Source organism: Hippoglossus stenolepis, chromosome 15, assembly GCF_022539355.2.
Source record: "Hippoglossus stenolepis isolate QCI-W04-F060 chromosome 15, HSTE1.2, whole genome shotgun sequence".
Lineage (NCBI taxonomy): Eukaryota > Metazoa > Chordata > Actinopteri > Pleuronectiformes > Pleuronectidae > Hippoglossus > Hippoglossus stenolepis.
In genome coordinates this window covers 17,357,018-17,376,423 of record NC_061497.1, presented here as the reverse complement: position 1 = coordinate 17,376,423, position 19,406 = coordinate 17,357,018, and the positions used below count along the sequence as shown (strand labels likewise).

Sequence of the window (19,406 nt, the reverse complement as noted above, 5' to 3'; positions counted from 1 at the left end):
GCAAAAGGCTTGAGTCAGATGAGCTTTAAGCTGCCTGTTGTACTCGTAACCACACTTCAGGGTTCTGGAAGGTTTAAGGTGTCCTGTGTGTGTGTGTGTGAGAGACACAGATGGAGGCAGATGGAGAGGACACAGGACCTGGAGAACTCTGTGTCCTTGACCACTGACACTCACAGCGGTATAAGGTCTTTTCGGTCCTTCAACCCAGCCATCGCTTCCACATGCGTGGGCACAACCCAACACAGACACACAACATGTACACACAGCTAACACGGACACCTGCTAAGGACTTGGCACAGGCCGTCCCTGTTGGCCTGCTCACACGTATGATGTCATATGTGTTACTTTAAATTGACCCGTGTGCACTTTTGTAGACAAATTATACCACGTGCACGGTGTCCCCCCACACACACACACACACCATCACCTCTACTCACTTCAACAGACAAGAAAGATGAAAGCTCCTTTGTTTATGAACTGCAGATTTTTTTAAAAAAGAAAAGAAAAATGAGTCTTTGGCTTTTTGACATTCTTGTCTCCCACTCAGGCTCTGCAGTACCAGTGGGAGATGACTGCTGAGAGAGGGAAGATGTCCATACACATTCTTCTTGTTTGGCCCTGCAGGACGACTATTACACTAAAGTAACACAATACAGACCCATGTGCCAATAGAGATACTGTTAATGGGATTATCACAGAATTATCACATGACATCTATTACACACACAAGGATATTGAAGCGTGTAATGTCAACATCAGCTCAACACTGCAGAACTAGAGCTATTCTGTGTAAAATGTCGAATCATCAATACAGTTGGCATGTGGGGTCAAAATATACATCCCAAGAAAAAAAGAATAGAGTAGCTGTGAGTCATAAAAGCACAAATGCTGCACGACATGTGGTAATATTTAGGCCCTTCCCTTGTTCAAACATTGCCTTGTTTTCCCTGTGTTGACCTGAAAGAGCGCCGCTGCCATCCAGACTTCCTGGTTATCAGGGCCTGCACGTTGTGGTTTGTGATTCAGACAGCCGGGGGCACGACAAAGCTGAGACGCTCACTTTTAATTCAATTCTCATGAGGATAAGGTGTGGACCGGACTGATTCGTGGTATTGAGATGTTTTCTGGGAGCTTCCTCTGCGATGGCACACATGAAGCAGGCATGTGAGAAGGTTTTTTGTGTTAGATTGCAGGCTCTGGTGGTGTCAGGACAATGTTTATGTTCACATATGCATGTGATACATATGAAATGATGTCACTTCTGTAGACTGAGGGCGGGTCAGAGGTCACAGGAGCTCCAGACACTCAGCTGATCTTTAATAAAAGGCATCCAAAACAACTACACTGAGCTTAAATCCAAGATAAGAACTAAAAACATACAGTTATTTGTCATATATTTGATCTTTATAATGAACAGACAAAGCAAAACGTCCTGATTCACAGGAGGAAACACCCCAATGAGCAACTTTAGGAGGAATGTGTTTCTCTAACATGTCAAACTTCTTTTTCACTATGGACTGTTTGGATCTGAAAAATAATCTATGGACCGTTTTGTTTACAATCTTCATCTTTGTTTCGTTTTGAACGTGGAAGTCTCTCTGTCCAGTTCTCCTGTTGAACTGTAATCTGACACTCTCTTTGTTTTTAACTTTAGCCCACAGGAAAAGCAGAAGAGCTGTTAAATTGAAACCTCGATCTGTTGCTCAACTCAACAACCCTAGCGCAGATTTGATTAATTATTATACAACAAAAGGGGCCTTACGTAGTGTTTGTTCGGGTTCCTCCGCTTCTGGACATCCTGCACGGTTACTTCTTGCACGGTGCGCCGGGGCATGATGTCCTCCTCTGTTGCTCCCCGTTAAAAAAAAAAAGAAAAACTGGATTTCTCGTTGGGGTTTTTTACGAGCGATTAAAAACCCGGTGGAGAAAGTTTGCACGGGGACGTCTCTTTGTCATCCGCGCCGCTCAGATCCGCGTCCTTTCCCAGCAACAAATGGCTTTTTCACGCGTAAAACGGTCCAACATTCAGCCGCTGAAGTTAACACTCTCTGGATTCTCTCTCTCTCTCTCTGTTTCCTCCCCCTCTCTCTCACTCTCTTCCCCTCTCCTTGTGCCTCGTCCCGTCCCGCTGGCGGCTCCAACCACACTCCCAGCCTATCCCGGCTCGCCCACTCCCATTGCAGCCACTGGGACGACCATGATTACGCACCACGGACCAACCCCTCCAGCGTCAGAGAGAACCACAGGCTGCGGGATCTCACAGCTGGAAAAGGCTCCGGTCCAAACAATTAAAGCTGCATCACTGGCTGGTAACGTGTTGATGTCAGTAAGAAGAATACACTCAGATTCTAAAGTGGAGAGTCAAATCTCCATGGGGGTGTCATGCTCAAGGGCACAAAGGGCGCACTTGCTGCTTATAGGCTACTTAACATTGTCATTGTGAATCTTGTTTACAGCCTTTAGGTAGAATGTGTAGGTCTACTGTGTTTACACATTTATATTTCACAAGCTTTTTTCATCAGATATACACTCAGATCTTTCTGATGAATCCAAGTAGAGCTGACAAAAAGTGATGCCTTTCAATATCTTTCATCATTTGTTCCATTTGGCTGTTTCAAGCATTTATCCTCCAGCTTATTATTAAATCAACTATTTAAATGTTTGCTCACTTTTAGTTTAACCGCTGTATTTCAACCATTTTTATGGTTTTGTTTTTCATGTTGTTTTTTTTAAGTTTTAGAAAGCTGGATTAAAAAAACGGTATAATGGGAATTATGACTAGTGTGTTTGTTTGAGTGTGTGTGTGTGTGTGTGTGTGTGTGTGTGTGGTTAATGTGGTTCATTCATTGTGGGTGTAATGCTAATGTTATTGATATCTCCTATTAATACTACAGTGTCATGTAGTAGGTTGAGTTGTGAGTCATTTATAAATAGAGGTTAACAAAAAAATTACCTTGAAAACATGTCTCATCTTTACAGATATTTACAGACCAATGACCAAGTTTGAGATTCTACAATTTTGTTGCCAAATGGCTCCATCTCTTGGTGTGTTGGACTCATTACACTAATACTGTATATGTGGCACTTCTCCCTCAACTTACTGTAGAACTGCTGCAGATTCGATGGCTGCATTCAAGAGAAAAACTCAGTCATAACAAGTAAGAATTTAATATACATTGAAATAAGTGATTAATTTAGTTCATGACAAGTTTCCATTCGAGTTATAGGAAATATTATAATAATTATTATCCACATACAGGGATATTGCAAAAGAGAGTGTCAATGTTGGAGAAGTTCAACATTTTCAGATGAAAGAGGAAGGAAATGTGAGTCATATTTATCAGAAATGTTTAGCAACAAACTACATAACATTAAATGGAGAAAAGTCAAACCATGTAGTTCTCAATATGTGAGATATTTTAAGAATGCTGTGATTAGCGAGACCAAAGTTTTGTTCGGCTTTGATCTGCAGACGATGGAGAATTGATTTTCAGGACTTGGAGAAGAACTCAAAGAAATTGAATTTCCTTTGTCATGGGTCAAATTTAAGTGTTGCAAAAGGTGAGGTGTCACATGCCACATGTCAGATGGAATTCAGAAGTCATATGAAATGTGACGGGTCACTGCCGTCACACATTTGCAGCTCCAGGTGTGAGGTGATACCCGAGAAACGTTCCTGCAGCGGCAACAGATAACCCAAAGCTTGTCCCCGGGACGCTGGGCCCATGTGACGGTAAGGACGGATGTTGAAGATCTTCACACAGTGCACTGGATTAGACAGAAACAAAAGAAAATATTTCAAAGACAGTACTTCCAATGCCATCATTGGTTTTTAGAATGGTTTCCAATAAGACTTTTTTTCTGCTGTAGCTATGAGAGGCTTCACTCTGTAAAAGAAAATGGCCCTGTTTTCAGAGGAGGCGAAGAAGATGAGTGTGTTGGTGAACGTCAGAAACAGGCATATACTCAATGGAGAGAGCTCCAGGACTAGAAAGGGTCCAAATGCAACATTCAATTGGCATAATTTTCGACTTCAATAAGTCACAAAACCTCCCTACTTACAACCAGGTGTTTTACTCAGCCCTATAATAGTACTGACAAAAGAAAGCCAACAGTAATAGGCTACTACTGGGCGATGCTAGGGTGTAATGTTGAAAAGTTATATATGGTTGTAATAAGACACAAATGCAAGAATATCTTTGGGAGTTTAAGCTAATTTCTACTTGTAACAACAGGTTTTTGTCATCACTTTGCCTTCATAGGGTAAAGCTATGTAGAAGGTATATGCAGCTGAGTGGGAAGAACATTTCAGGACAAAGCTGTTTGCACACCACAGGTGAGTGATGTGTAAAACGGGAGTTAATGGCTGATCAATACAAACAAATCTTTGCGTTTGTTGTCGAGAAGCAGACAAATAAAGCAACTATAGGCCTAAAGCATCTTCATCTCACTTTGGACAACTGCTTTTCAAAAGCTATAGATCTCTGTTAATGTGCTTTAGACAGTCTCTTCATATGTATTGGAAACTCATGTGTTTCTCATGGGCGGCTGTGGCTCAGGGGGAAGAGTGTGTTGTCCACTAGGCAGAAAGTTGGTGGTTCAATCTCGTGAAGTGTCCTTGGACAAGACACTGAATACCAAACCGCCCCCTGACGACTGTGCCGGCTGTGTGTGAGTGATGTATGTTAGAGAAAGTGCTGCACATAGATGCAGGGGGATGAATGGCAAAATTGTACTTATAAGTGCTTTGAGTGGTCATTAAGACCAGGAAAATCTATATATACCCCTCATCAAATATGAAATATGGAGATTAACTGACCTAGTATTCCTCCTTCATAATTCCCAAAGGGGGGGATCTGAGGTTCAAGACCCTAGACGAGAACTGTCTCGACATCTTTCCACCGTTCTGCAGACATAAACAAGCAAGCTACCAACTTGGAAACAAACAACCCCAAAAGTAGGCTAGGGTACAACAAGTGCAGCCGCATCATTAGACCCTACGAGCTCCTAATGATCAGTGTCTCAACATTAATGTGGGTATCATGGCGAGGTAATGTGTCTCTGTGATGTCTAATCATGTCTGTGCTTTACCCGGAGATGAAAGGAGCCGAGAGTACATGTGTTCTTCCGATAACACAGTTCAATTAGGGGTAGAGGCGCACTGAGGACTAATGATGTTTACTCATCACGCCGGTGCCTTATCAGCTCAAGATGCTCTCAAAGTGCACTCGCACGGGCACGTGTAGACATACTGTACGTCACAAAGGCCCGTCTGCGCTGCACTGGAGGGCTCCCCAGGTACAGACACAGGCTGATGGATTGCTTTGTTCTCTTAGGGTTCCTTAGGGTTACTCGTGAACAGCCTTTTGATGGGGTTTCACATGCGGCTGGGTGCTCGGGGTTAGAGGCAACCAGGAGTTCAGCTGAGTCTCAGCTTTCCTCCTGAACACCTTGACTAATCCCTGTAAATCACTCCTTTTCATCCGCACCCGACGCCTCCACCATATTATCCTGCCGTCGCCTTTGACCCGGCTACGGCCCTGTGCAGTACAGATTATAGGAATTAGCTTTTCAAGGGTAACAGTACAAGATTACAGTGGTTTAAAATAAAAACCTGCCTTCCCATTATTTTCTGTTGGAGCTCTAGGAAATTTACCAGGGAATTTTTAGCAGCATGGCAGGGTTGGATGGTAATGGCAATATTTGTTGGTCCATCACTTTGTTCCTCAGTGAAATCTGAATATTGGATGACTTTGGTCATTTCCTGACTTTCAGAAGTTCAAACCTTCCTCTTATTTTGTGAAATCTGCTACGTGGATTGCTGCAAATTTAGTTTCCGACATTATAGTTCACAGATGGTAAAATCTTACTGCATTCTTTTGTCATCCTTGACTTTTCCTCAGTTTGTGGTTCAGCGCACATATATTAACATCTTGTCGTCCTTACCATCGCTGACTAACTTGACTCCTTCATACTGATTCCCTGCTCGGTCTTTCCGACTCACTGGACCCGACAGTGTTCCTGAGAACGGAGCGTTGACAATACCATAGTCATCGCACACCAGGTCCACTGCTTTGTGGAGGCCATTACCTCTGGAGGAGAAGAGACAGGAAAGGTTATTACAGAACCATCTTTCAAAAGGCCTGTTTCTATTAGTCATATTTCACAAAACTTTCTAAACAGAAGTACTAATGTACGAATATGGTCTTTCTTCTCCCTTTAGAAGAGACAGATCATAGATTTTGCCTGTAAAAGTTTGCTTATCCAGGACGTCATGCCACCTTTAATGATCACTGAAGGTACAGCCTGTCATGAATTTTCTCAGGCACGTCGAGGTGTCGAGGTTGGTCACACCATTGAACATTAGAAGCGATGGCTCTGGTGAGTATATGCAGGTGATAGCAATTTCATCTTCAGGTGTATGATGACCTGGATGTGTGTTAATAGGAAGATCCATTGGTCTGCAAATCTTATATGAAGGTACAGTGAGCCCTGCTTAGATACCCACGGCTGTGGCTGAAAAGGAAGAGCAGCTAGAAGGTTGGCGGTTCGATCCCCCTCCTCCTCCAGTTGCATGCCAATGTGTCATTGGGCAAGATATTGAACCCCAAGCTGCGCCTGACAGCAGTGTGTGAATGGTGTGTGACAGGAAAACCACAGAACATAGTAGCATTGACTGTTTGTGATGATGTGACTTGTACTGTTATGTGCTTGGAGTGGAAAAGTACTTTATACATGCAGACCATTTTCCACTTGTAATGATTGATGATTGACTCTTACCTGTGTTCCTCTGCTTGTTTTCTAGAAGCAGCTTATTCTACATATATTTCATATTTCTATTTTTCATTGATTAATGAAGCTAATTGTAATATGCATGTGTAGATAATAAATTTACCAAATCTTCAAATATGTCTATGTGTGAAGTGAACTCACTCTCTGATGGTAATTTATGTTAACCTCAGCAGGAGGTTATTTAAGGGAAGTGTTGTTGTACTTTAGTCACTCTGCTGCACATGGTGCTTCCATAAATGCCAAGGAAATGGCGGAACTTATCTCTGCATGCGTCTCCTAATTCATCCACATTTGAAGGCAAACATGACAGAAATCCTGCCTTATCAACTAATCTGCTCTGTGAAGCTCTGATCCTGCAGCGTCACTGATCTTCTGAGGCTAACGCGTAACAATCCGGAGGAAGAACCACCTTTTGGAGTTGAAAGCTCCGCAGCCGTGGACGTCACAGGCCCGCACTCTGTTGTTGTGGTGACCGGCACAAAGGACACTCCAGGCTCCAACTGCACAGACGGGTACAAAAAAATGATATGTTGTGCTTTTAGGAGTCAAGTACATTTCCTCCAAAAATACAAAATATTTCAAGGCTGCTGCATGAAAACGTTATTTAAAACATCTGCTGAGTCTGAGTCACCTCATGCTTCTGTCATGTATTGATCTCTTCCATGTGAGTGTGTTAGACATTGATACAACCTCACACCAACAATAACACATTATCATGACTCAGACTGGAGAGAACATGGACACAACCCTTTTAATCCTTATTGGTGTATTTGTATGACTGTTGTAGCCCCTGTGCTGCAGATTTCGAGTAAAAGCTCTATACAGTTTGTGTGTGTTTGTATTTACTGTATTTCTATACCTGGCGTACAACACTGCCGCGTCTTGGCCCCTGAGCACTTGTCTCTCAGGTATCGGCCCTGGCAGATGTATCGCTTCGGTTGGCAGACGCCTCCGACCCTCGTGCAGCTGATGTCACTTCTTGGTCCCGTGGAAATTCTCTGACTTCCTGTCTTCTCGACCTTCCTCCCTGGAGTCCCAACCTTAGATCTGCCCACATGTGCTGTTGTGTCATTTTTCTTCACCTCTATGTTGCTGTTGGCTTTTTTGTCACGTCTTTGAAATTCTTTACCTTTTCTCTTGTCATGTTCTGAAGCACAAGTTAACGCGACATCTTAAGGAGAAAAGAGTTGGAATTGAGAGAGTTACAGAAGGAGCAGTTAACATGAGAATGTGACTTTGAACAACTTTCTTGGTTTAAATGTTAAATCGAATATTGTGAGATTAATAATTGGGTTTGCATTCAATTCTGAATTTTCTGAATGTTCTTACTGTTAAGACAACAAATACAACTTATTATGGCTGAACAATCAATGAAAACAATCAAAATCCAATTATGGCTAAATGGATTATTTTTGATGAAGGTAAAATGGTGTCAACATGTAATTATAATGAAGCATTGTGGTGCTACAACATGAGGGAACATGAGGGGTCTGGGGAAAATGGTTTTCCATTTCCATTAACACTGTGACTCATTTCATTATATCTGTCAAAAACATGTGCAGACTATCTGTACTCAGGTTAACCATGTACATCTGTTATACTTTACCTATACATTTACCCAGCTATTCATATCTGACAATGTTGAGGTAGTGAAGTGGATTCAGAAACAATTTGACTACTAATCACAAGGAACAATTAAAAAAGAGAAAAAATGATGATGATGATGATGGTGGTGACGACGACAACAACAGTTAAGATTATTATTATTATTATTATTAGATGTGTCAGAAGACCAGATTACTTTAAAATAAAAAAAAGACAAAAAAGTCCTGTAACATAAAATTGAAAGATAAAGACTACGACAATGTAAACATGAAGAACTTATGGAAAAGCACCATTATTTTGATGATGTAAATGAAATACTTGTAACATATGGTTATTTATCATTTGCTTGATATTTCTCTTGGTATGTCTTTGCTCACCGTCTGGACACACTCGCAGAGCACAAGTGATACTTGTCCATACAGACAGACAGAGTCATAGTTCAGATATTCATAGTGTGTTTTGTGCTGACAGCAAAGTAATTATGCTGCCCAGGCACGAGTCTTTGATCTTCATTAACTCCATTAACCTCAGAGGCGCAGAATATTTCAATCACGCCGCCCTGACGCAGGAACACACACTGGGCCCAGTGATTGAAAGAAGCTGCTTATCACTGGTGGGACTTAATGACAGTAGGGTGGCATCGCCGGCTGTGGCGTCGCAAAGCAATTCTCCTCAGCACGCGAGTTGAAATGTAAAGAGGAAAAGTTCTGAGGCAAAACGGAAGTGAACTTGTTGTCTTGGACAAAATGGACAAAGGTGGTTGCTGCTTAACTGGGCTGCCAGGGTGTTTGGGTGCTAGATGCTCTGCTAGAGAAGGGTAAGGGTGTTATTCTGTTGTGCTGAAGTAAATTGGATGTTTGGGGTCTTAGGCCAAATGGTTGCCTGGGCGTTTGGTGTTGTTGTTTAAAGGTTCAGTGTGTAGAATTCAGTGACATCTAGTGGTGGAGTTGCATGTTGCAGCTGAATACCCCTCACCTCACCCTCCCCTTCCAAACATGAAAGAGAACCTGTGGTAACCTTCAGTTGTCACTTTCACCTAAATCGTACGCACTGAACCTTTAAGACATTCTGAGGAATTCAGCCTCACTTTTTTTCTATTCAAGGTGCAGAAACCTTCAAACCAAACCTCGGTATGTCAGAGCAAGAGCACCCCATCCAATATTGTTTTGTATATTTATGTGTTATTGAAAGAAACTTAATTAGTGTGTTCACTGTGGCGAGCAGAGTGTTTGCTATTTGGATATTTATCATTGTTAAGTTGTTCCTTAATGCTGATTTGACAGCCCAATAATTCATAAAGTTGCATCAAAACTAGTGCAACACATGCACACATCAGGAAGGACATAAATATTAGCTAAATTTACAAACTATTTGAAGAGGGACGTTCAGTCAAAGTTTATCAGTTCACAGTGAAACAGTCGTCCAAAAGAGACGGATACAACAGTTCTGATTGGCCAGCATGTGTCCATTTACTCCACACGACAACCGGTATCAAACCTCTCGTGCTACGGCAGTGAGAGTTGTCCATTGTGTGGCATGAATCATTTCATCTCAGTAATAGACGTCTAATTTCCACGTCGCTAAATAGATCCTCGGAGTCACAGCGTGCCTTGAGCTGTGCAGTTAGATGCAGTGATGTAATGTTGCATTAGGATTTCAATCATATTTTAAATGTCTCATCTCACTTGTGCCAACACACAGTGACGCCAGCAATTGGCTCGAGCCCCCCGAGGTTTGTGTTTACAGGAGTTCAGAATCTCTTAATAGGGCTCGGTTCATGGTAATTTCCAAAGGCAGGGAGATATTTATACACCATTTGTTGTTGTTGTAATGGGATTCCTATTAGTGCACTGCGCCAAATGGCAAATTGCTGTGTGTGAATATGAGTGTGCCTACCTTACACATGCCTGACTACCCTACGTGGCTGAGAATAGATGTTGTTTTGCATGTGCATGATACAGTGAGAGGCGTTCATAGGCATTTCGGTTGTATTGTGTGTTTTTTGTTGTGATGCATGTTGAAACTTGTATGGAGAAGTTTCTGTGAACACTTACAGCATAGTAGCAGAGCTGCAATGAGACAGACCCTTAACCGCATTCTCATCATCATCAGGTTCAGGTCAGAAATCAAAAATCTGTGGAATTAGGATAGAAAACAGAAAACGAGCTTGATCTAAGTCAGGTAAATGTCTCGTCTGTGATATTGTCTCATAAAGCAGCAGACGCCCATGTGAGAAAATGGAACTAAACTTACCAGTCTCGTGGAGAAGTTGCAGGCTGCAGGCACAGTGGAACACAAAGCAGGGACTGTTGGAAAAGCCAGCCCGCTGTGGAAGCTGCAGTCCCAGACCACAGGACGGTCCCTTCCGTCAATATTGCGATTGGCTTTTAGAAAACACGAGCCATTTACGTGCTGGAAAAGGCTCACTTTATTGACTTTTTGTTGCTGTACTGAAAGGTACACAGGGCTAGTTATTTTCTCCAGAGAGTGGAGCAGCTAGCAGCAAGTCTGGAACAAATTACCTTCCAGCTCGATCTGACATTAGTCATTACCTGCTGACCAAAAGTATCGACAGACTTCACTCAAATAGGTTTCCTTCATTTTCAATCATTTCTGAATCATAAAGCTGTTGAACATGTCTCATCTCTGCTTAATATTACATGTTAATCAAAGTGTCAATCAAAGTGTTCTATATATTTGGTTGTATTTGAGTTTTTAGTTATTTGTGATTAAATTGTAAAATATCAAACCTCAATTACATTTCTTTGTCATAATGGTTTGATGAAGAATTTTTTTAACAGCTGATATATTGCCGTTGGAAATGTTGGTATCAGCCCCCCAAAAATTCCAAATCAATCAAGCTATAAATACATTGACTCTCATTCATAAGCATATTGCATTGTTATTAATGTACTTTTAGTTCAGTGGAAACCCAGAGAAATCAATTTGATGTAAAAATGTGACGTTTTTAGTATTAAACAATCACAATATTCATCTGACTCGAGTCACAGGGACATTTTTCGACACTTTCTACCCCGTCTTCTCGACATGATGCTTATGTAGAGGTATGTAATTGCAGCCTGGATTACATTCACAGACTTGTTAGGCTTGTCAGGACAATGTTACAATCACTTTTTCCTTCTCTGTGCCAAACTAAATCATCCACCACTGCAGTAGGAGCTCTTCAAACATGCTGGTAATTTCACCTGAGGGTGCAGCGACATGCAGTAAAGACTACAACACCAATTATACTCCCGCTTATAAACCCATCAGTGTGTCCAGTGCAGTTGCCAGGCACAGGCCTCTTACTGCTGTGTGCCCTCACGCTTTCACATCCTGGCTTCTCCCACTTAATGAGACCCTTAAAAAAATCATTATTCGTCATGCATGAGTCGAGCATCTATTATGAAACAATTAGGTTTAAGGCCTCAGACAAGGCAATGGAAGTCAATCACTGATATGAATCCCCTACCCAAGGGAGAGGGAGATCTAGATACTGTAAATGTGGAGCTCTTCATGCAGCTTGTAAATGTTGAAAAACAAACAGATTTCTTTGAGGGTATATATATATATATATATATATATGGATGATAATCAATTGAAGAGCTTGGGTAAAACTTTGTGTCCCTCTGGCATATAGCAGGTTGGGGAGGCTTGTCTCCCTTTCAGTGATGCTACCCTTTTATTTCACTTACAAAATTGAAAACAAAACAAAAATAATGGTGGCTGTCATGAGGATGAAGCCGAATCATGTATTATAGAAGCTCGTAATTATGTTAACAGATGTGCGACTCAACCATTCCAGCTTTTGTTCTTTTTTTAATGGATAAGTTCTTTTTTCATTGCTCATTTAAGTTTCTCCTAATTTGTTTTGTCCAAGTTTATCTTACTCTGACGTATTGTGGTGCAGTGGAGGTCACTGTAGAATATGAATGCTTTTATTCTAATTCTGAGCCGGTGACTCTCTCTGAATTACAATACACAGTGGGCACACGGGGAAGGAGCTGAATGGCGGCCGGTGAAGAGTTGAGGCTTTTAGCAGCCAGACAGCTTTGATAACCAAATATCTGCGCGGAGGATTACTGATGGACCATATGGCTTGGAATTTGAAAAGGAGAGAGGGAATTAGGGAGCGAGGGAGACCAATAAAAGACGCAAGAAGAATGGAGGAAGGGAGGGAGGAGGAAACGAGAGGCAGAAACAGAGTGAGAGGGGGGGAAACAATGACGGTGCAAGAAGGATAGACAAGCAGACAAACCCAAGATGCAATAGAAGGAGAAGTGACTTCAGTCGGTATGTTAAAACCCACTCTGCTCTGGCAGAACAAAGACTCGTGTTGACTCTTGGATAAACATGAGAACTCAAATAGAAACACGTGCCACATCCGTCAAACTCCTGGGAGGATTCGACTGTTTCACTCCGGCCTCCACGTCAGTGAATCCTGGCATTTCGAGAAGAGATGCCACAAGTGTCTCCTAGCAACAGTTTGCTGCAAAAGCGCACTCCCTCCCTCCTCTCTTCCTCCTGCTCTCCTCCACACACACACCTCCCCTCCCCTCCACCCCCTTTAAACTCCCTCCTTCCCTGAGATACCAGTTGCAGCAATGCACCACTTGCTTCAGACCTGAAATACATTCTAATTCTCCCGACTCTCCCTTCTGCAAACTGCCAGACCTGCATCTGATGACATTCAGGCCACAGTCATCTGTGAGAAGAGAGAAAGCACACATCACATCGAGGCCACTCCCTGTGACGGCTGAAGCCACTTGGGGAGAAAATATTGAAAGAATGCAGCTATATGTCACCCATTTTGCAGGCTGAGCACCTCCTGGGCATGAGGCTGACTTATACGCTTTCATTTCTGCTCGTCTTTATGCTGCTCAGGTGAAAGGAACATCTCACAAAATGAGGTTTGTGAAAAGGCTGTGTGGTCTGTTGATGGATCGGAGCGGCTCTGCGGATCGAAATCCGCCTCCTCAACACAGAGTTTGGAGTCACACCCTTCTTGGCTCTGTTGATTTGTAAACCTATTCATGGGAGGTTGGAGAGCGGGTGTTTGGGCCTGAGAGGACAATGGGGCATGGGAATCCTCTCTGCAGTGCTGGTGGCAGCAGAGAGGGGGCAGCAGAGTCTGAATAATGTGCTCCACTTAAAAGCATTTCGATGTCTACCAAGGGAGGACTTTCAAAGGGCGTTGGTGGATGGACTGAAGTCTGGTCACACGTCTCTGTCTCTCTCTCTCTCTCTGGGTCTGCGGGGAACACAACAACATTAAGGCCGAGCATATCCTTTAAAAAATATACAAATGTCAATCCATGTCCTTCATCCCCCACGTGAATTCCCATGAACCTACATCACAAGTTAAAAGCGGATCTGAGAGCAGTGGAGAGACAACAAAGCAGACGACTGAATGTGACTGGAATCTTAAGGCCTCTCTACCTCAAAGGTGCAGGCTAGCGTCAGATGAATGACTTGTTGCAGTGTTATTCCAGAGCATTAAACAACTGATATTCTCCGATGAATGACTGTATTTGATGCAGCACTGTTTCCACAAGTAAAAAAAATGCATAAAAAGGACAAAGGGAGAAGTCATGTGTCCTTTAAAATCTCTGCAATGGTTCTGTTTGTTGAAAGGAAAGGACACTTTGAACAGCTTTTGCAAAAAAAAGAAAAGTTACTTCAATTTGTCCCTGATGTAGCCTCACAACCTTCACTCTGAGAGATTTGCAGTGAAGGAGAGAAAAAGTGAAGTGACGGAGGAGAAAGTAAAAACCAGTTCTTTGGAGTGATCAGGGAGAGCTTAAACTTTAAGGACCGGAGCCTTTGAACTGTGCAGGAGTGGACATACCGACAGCGGTGGATGGGAAAGGTCAAGACGATGAATGTCACGGCCAATCGTGTACGGATCAAAGCGTGTTTCATAATTGATGGATAAGTGCGGAGGAGAAGGAGAATATCAGACGCAGCGGGGAAGGTAGCTAAATCACATCCCTCTGCTTTGATGAGGGAGAAGGCCGGGGTACGTAGCCAAAGATGAGGTGGAGCAGGCGGAATACATTAATTAAAATCACTGCTGAGAAAACATGGCAGTCAGCCAGGTCATCCTCACGACCCAAACTGGTGCACGAACGAAAGAGGTGGACGTTTTTTTTAAAGCACAGCTGTCTTTGAAGAAAGAGTTTGATTCATGTCTTATTTTAAAAGCTGAGGATTCACAATCTTACTTTCTAAGGCTGGGAATAGCCATGCAAGAACATGCACCATAAAAACCCTGCATACATTTCAGCCACATCAGAGCCGAGCAATGTTTGACACTTTGCAATCTGCAGGATTTATCTGCAGAAGCGGGGAAATGAGAACAAGATATTCCGTTCACCACCGAGCGTATACCAGGTGCTAAATGGGATTTGCACGAACGCAGCAGCTGCTGGATCGATTTACCTGCACTGTGAGTTTGCATTGATGAGCAAACGACACGGCTGACCCCCCGTTTTCATGTCAAATATCACTATGGCGAGCTCATACAAGAGAATAGACCACTGCAAATGAGGACAATGCATTAGAAGAAAGTTTAATCGGTCTCCCCCTGTCCCGTCTAGCTCCCACTCTCATCTACGCAACATCTCATTTAAAGTCTGTTCATTAAGAAGTACCTAATTAAACCCACATTATCTATAATTATGGTGTTTTTACATCACGCTTCCAAGATAAAACTCCTTCAGTGCTGCTTCAATGTATAATTAGCCTTAGTAAGCACCTACTGCACATATAATTACAGAGAAATTGATACTAATATACCTGTCTAGCAGGCAGAGAAAAAAATAGCAACTACAAAGACACAAAGCAAACCTTTTCACAGCGATGATTATTATTTTTGCAGAATACCATATGTTTAAGTCCTGCAGGAATAATGCTCTGCTGAACAGCAAGGTTTGGAAGGCCTCCCTGTCTCGCGCGTATGAAATAAAAATAGCCCAAGGCAGAGGTGAGTACTTGTATTTTATGGACAGGCAAGGTAAGCAAGGGGGGGCTTCCAGGGAATGACTGATATAACTCCACAGTATTGACAGCTACGGCAAAAAATAGCTGTTCTAAATCCACTGCTTCAATGACACAAACCTGCAAAACCTCCCTCATGGGGGCCCTGTTGCATTCTGGGTCCAGCGTCACACTGTGACATTCAGTTGGTTTTGAGGCAGAAACTCTGACGTGCAAAATGAGGAGCGGTCCTCTCAGCAGAGAGGACCGCAAAACAGAACAGACACTGATGAGCCTAAATACTGACATTTTGCAGGTTCCCACAATTTCATCCCTTTGAGCATTTGAAGAATTTAGCAACAGGTGCCAGCTTGCACAACCGATCCAAAACCAATATCAATATATGATATGCTTACTTAGCTGTAGAGCTTTGGCCGGAGTGCACATGGTAATCGAGGAACAACAGTGTAATGTGGCTTATCGATTAGAAAACAGTGGAGGTCTATGGTGCAGTAGAGTGGGATCATTTCATTGCTGGATTTGGTCTTTTTATTGGATTTGATGAAAATAAGAAAAGTACACAGTATCCCCAGGGATATCTTTAGATGATAATGTGTAGTCAAATGTATGTAATTTATTAAAATGAAGGTATATTAAATACTGGATGTATGTATTTTTTTATTTTGTCTTATTTATTCAGCTCTAGGCTTTTACTTCTCCATGTGTTGTTCAGATTGTCTCCATCATATTTTCCTTCCTCATCCCAAGATTATTCAGGAGGTAAAATAACATCCTTCTGTCTCACTGGGTACAATCAGGTTGAGGGTTGGCCAGTAGATGGCAGTAATAATCCACCAGAGCAAGGCAGGCAAGAGGCACGTTGCAACAGCAGGAATCTCATAGGTTAATTACATAGCACTCTCATGCCAGGGAACGTGATCTTTCAAACAGTATCTAACTGGATAGAAGCACAGACAGAGCGATCAGGAGAGACGGATACAAGAGGGAAATGTGTGTGTGTGTGTGTGTGAGAGATGTCGGCGTCGGACAAAAAAAAAAAGAGAAATCTTTTATTTTGCTTGCTCGTAATTATGTCACCGTGTTCGTCTTCTAATAATCTGTACACAGCTCCTCGGTTTGCCGTCACAGTTTTCAGTGACTTGTTCCTCTCTCCCTGTCCACTCCAGTGACAAACAAGACCAGGCAAAGATGGTGTGCCAATTTCATCATCACCCATTGACCCGTCCTGAGAGGCAGAACTAAAATGTGTTCCCCCCCCCCTGTCCTATAAAAACCTATTATATACAGCACTAAATGAGGTGGTGGATTCTGCACCTTGCTTCAGGGGACAGCAGCAGGGAGGGTTTGTGGTCTTTAAGCTGAAACTGCCTGAATTTACTCTCCTAACAATGATAGAAACCAAATAACTAACAAATAACAATGGAAACTGACACATATAGTACATATATCGTCACTTTTTGTAGAGATTTCACCTGTAAATGCATCTATCATACGATAACTGCTGCTTTCTTTAACTGCTATTTTCTACATCCTGTAGATGGACATTATATTACTTCCCATGAAGTATTTTGCAATCTCAATACATTTTTGCACTATTCCGGTTTGCATTACTCTCATCCTATCCACCGTGTGCCGTAGGACTGCATACTATGTTGTACTGAGTACTATGTTTTGAGTACTTAATATGTTGCGTACTTATATGTTCTGTTTTTGCGTACTTATATGTTCTGTCTAATTTTGTGTTTACACCGGGGATCAGAGAGAAACGGCATTTCAATCCTGTCTATGTCCTGCACATATGGCAGAATTGACAATAAAAAGTGGACTTATACTTGACAAGAATTGAGATTTGATGCTGTATGTAAAAATATACTATGCAAACATTTTAGCTTAGCTGAAGCTAATTTGAGCCTTTAGAGGTTTTGACAAGTCAGGTGATAATCTCCCATAAATGTAGTTTCTTTTTGTGCTTCCTTGCTGAGCTGCTGTATTAAGATAGGTCTGAGCCCAACATAATGCAAACTGAGGCCAGTGGTGGGCTATGTGCTGAAGGGCAAGTTAAAACCACTAACCCTGTATCTGAAAGGGTCGTCACTTTGCAAAGAAAAAGACACATATGGACAGAAGTATTGGGACACATCTCCAAATCATCTAATTCAGGAGTTTCATTCAGTCCCATTGCCATTGATTGGACTAGGCCCCTTAGCTCCAGTGAAGGGAAATCCCAATGCCTTACCAAGACAACTCTATGCTTCCAACTTTGTGGGAACAGTTTGGGAAAGCATGAATCTGCCCCGGTGCACAAAGCGAGGTCCATAAATGCCCAGTCAGGTGAGTTTCCTGTGGAAGAACTTGACCTCAACCCCATCCAACACCTTTGGGATGAACTAGAACAGAGATCGCGAGCCAGACGCTCTCGTCCAACTTCAGCGTCTGACCTCACAAAAGCTCCTCTGGATGAATGGAGCAGAAATTCCCACAGACAAACTCCAAAATGTTGTAGAAAGACGTCCCACAAGAGTGGAAGTGGTTATATGTCATAAAAGCTCCTGTAGGTGTGATGTGTAAGTGTAGATCCCCTGGGATAACCATCCCTTCAAATTCCTGTGGTTTATGTGAATACTATAATTTATAACTTAATAAATAAATACATGAATAAAAACAATTATTCTAGAATGAAGGAAACACAGGTGACCTGATTCAACCAGCGGGGGCAGCGCAGGTGTTGAACTTCTGACCTTTTGGAGACTTTCACTTCCTGTTTTGGGGCGACGTTAGCATTAGCATTAGCACACTGGACAACAACGTAACTGCAGGAGCAGGATGGAAGAGGAGGAGGAGGAAGAGGAGGAGGAGGAGGAAGCTGAGCTGCACCTGCTGCATCTCGGGAAATGTATTTCTCTGACGCTTCCCGTCACACCTGGAAACTGTGAGAGAAGTTTGACGTCTTGTCTGCGTCGTTTAAAAACCACCATCACGTGACGGTTTAATATCAGTGAGAGAAGAAGGAGCTGGACTGAGACTACATCCCTGAATCTTCTCCATCAACCACAACAACAACACACTGTGTTTCCTCATCACCTCACCATGGTGAGTACACGAGTCTTTTCCTCTGGTACCTTTTATAACTTTAATGTATTTGGTGGTTGAGGCTCTAACTCTGACTCTTTATAGTTATTGATGCTTGTTCAGGGAACATTAGGTCTGTAGAGGTGGAAACTGTTGATTTATTAGAGGTGTTTGTTGGAAACTGGCTGCAGGAGTTGGCCATTTTTAAATCTGAGGCTGAAATACAAACCTGCACAATTGAGCACGAAGGCTTGCAGTGTAACGGTACTGTGAGGTTTAGTGTGAGGATTGCTAGCCTATGAAGAACAATGAAAAGTCTATGGCTAGCGGCCTCCTGTGTTGGCCACGGCTGGTCTGCTGCATCCTCGTTGGTTGCCAGCTTTGTGATTGACGTGGGATGCCAGAAAATCTCTCTATCGTGTTTTAAAATGAGACATAACTTCTCTTAATATCCAGAATAATGCAAATATTTAATGAAAAAGTCAAGTCCTGTCAAGTCATCCGTCTCAAATCACGAATAACAACTCAAAGTCAAGGCGGGTCATTTGTCAGCCAGGTCCCAAGTCCTCAAATTTGCGACTCGAGTCTGTCTCAAGTCAAGTCCAGCGATTCTAGTCCCCCACCTCTGCTGTCCTCCCTGGTTATAAAACTCAAACTATATAAATTCTATTCAGATGTCTCCAGGTCACAGTTCACTTATCAGACCTTTGTCTGCTCTGCTGTCAGCTCCCTCCCTACTGTTAAGTAATCCAGTCAGGCTTTGAGTGTATTTGCCATTCGTCACTTAATGAATGGTAGGTGGCAGCCACCACATAGCTTGCCACATTCACTGCAGCTGAAAGAGTAATAGTGAGGGTGAGGAATAGGACTCTGGAGTTTTGATCTAGAAGAGGTAATGAATGAGGAGCAATGGAGGGTCTGTAAAGAATTCTTACCAGTTA

General features: G+C 42.5%; 1 protein-coding gene and 1 long non-coding RNA gene across 5 annotated transcripts in view; one reads left to right on the top strand and one right to left on the bottom strand.

The window, feature by feature from the left end:
• The window catches only part of sh3pxd2b (SH3 and PX domains 2B), a 34,726-nt gene extending 32,446 nt beyond the window's left edge, over window positions 1-2,280 (bottom strand). The window contains exon 1 of one of the 4 annotated variants that reach the window (XM_035178058.2): window positions 1,763-2,280. In XM_035178058.2, coding sequence (XP_035033949.1) covers window positions 1,763-1,834 — 72 coding nt within the window. In that variant the 5' untranslated portion in view covers window positions 1,835-2,280. The remainder of the gene's footprint in view (window positions 1-1,762) is intronic. The other 3 variants (XM_035178059.2, XM_035178060.2, XM_035178061.2) reach the window with 3 other exon arrangements.
• Window positions 2,281-18,174: 15,894 nt separating this feature from the next.
• Window positions 18,175-19,406, top strand: part of LOC118122677 — an 89,120-nt gene continuing 87,888 nt past the window's right edge. Inside the window, exon 1 of the long non-coding RNA XR_004698494.2 lies at window positions 18,175-18,486. This is a non-coding gene — a long non-coding RNA (uncharacterized LOC118122677). The remainder of the gene's footprint in view (window positions 18,487-19,406) is intronic.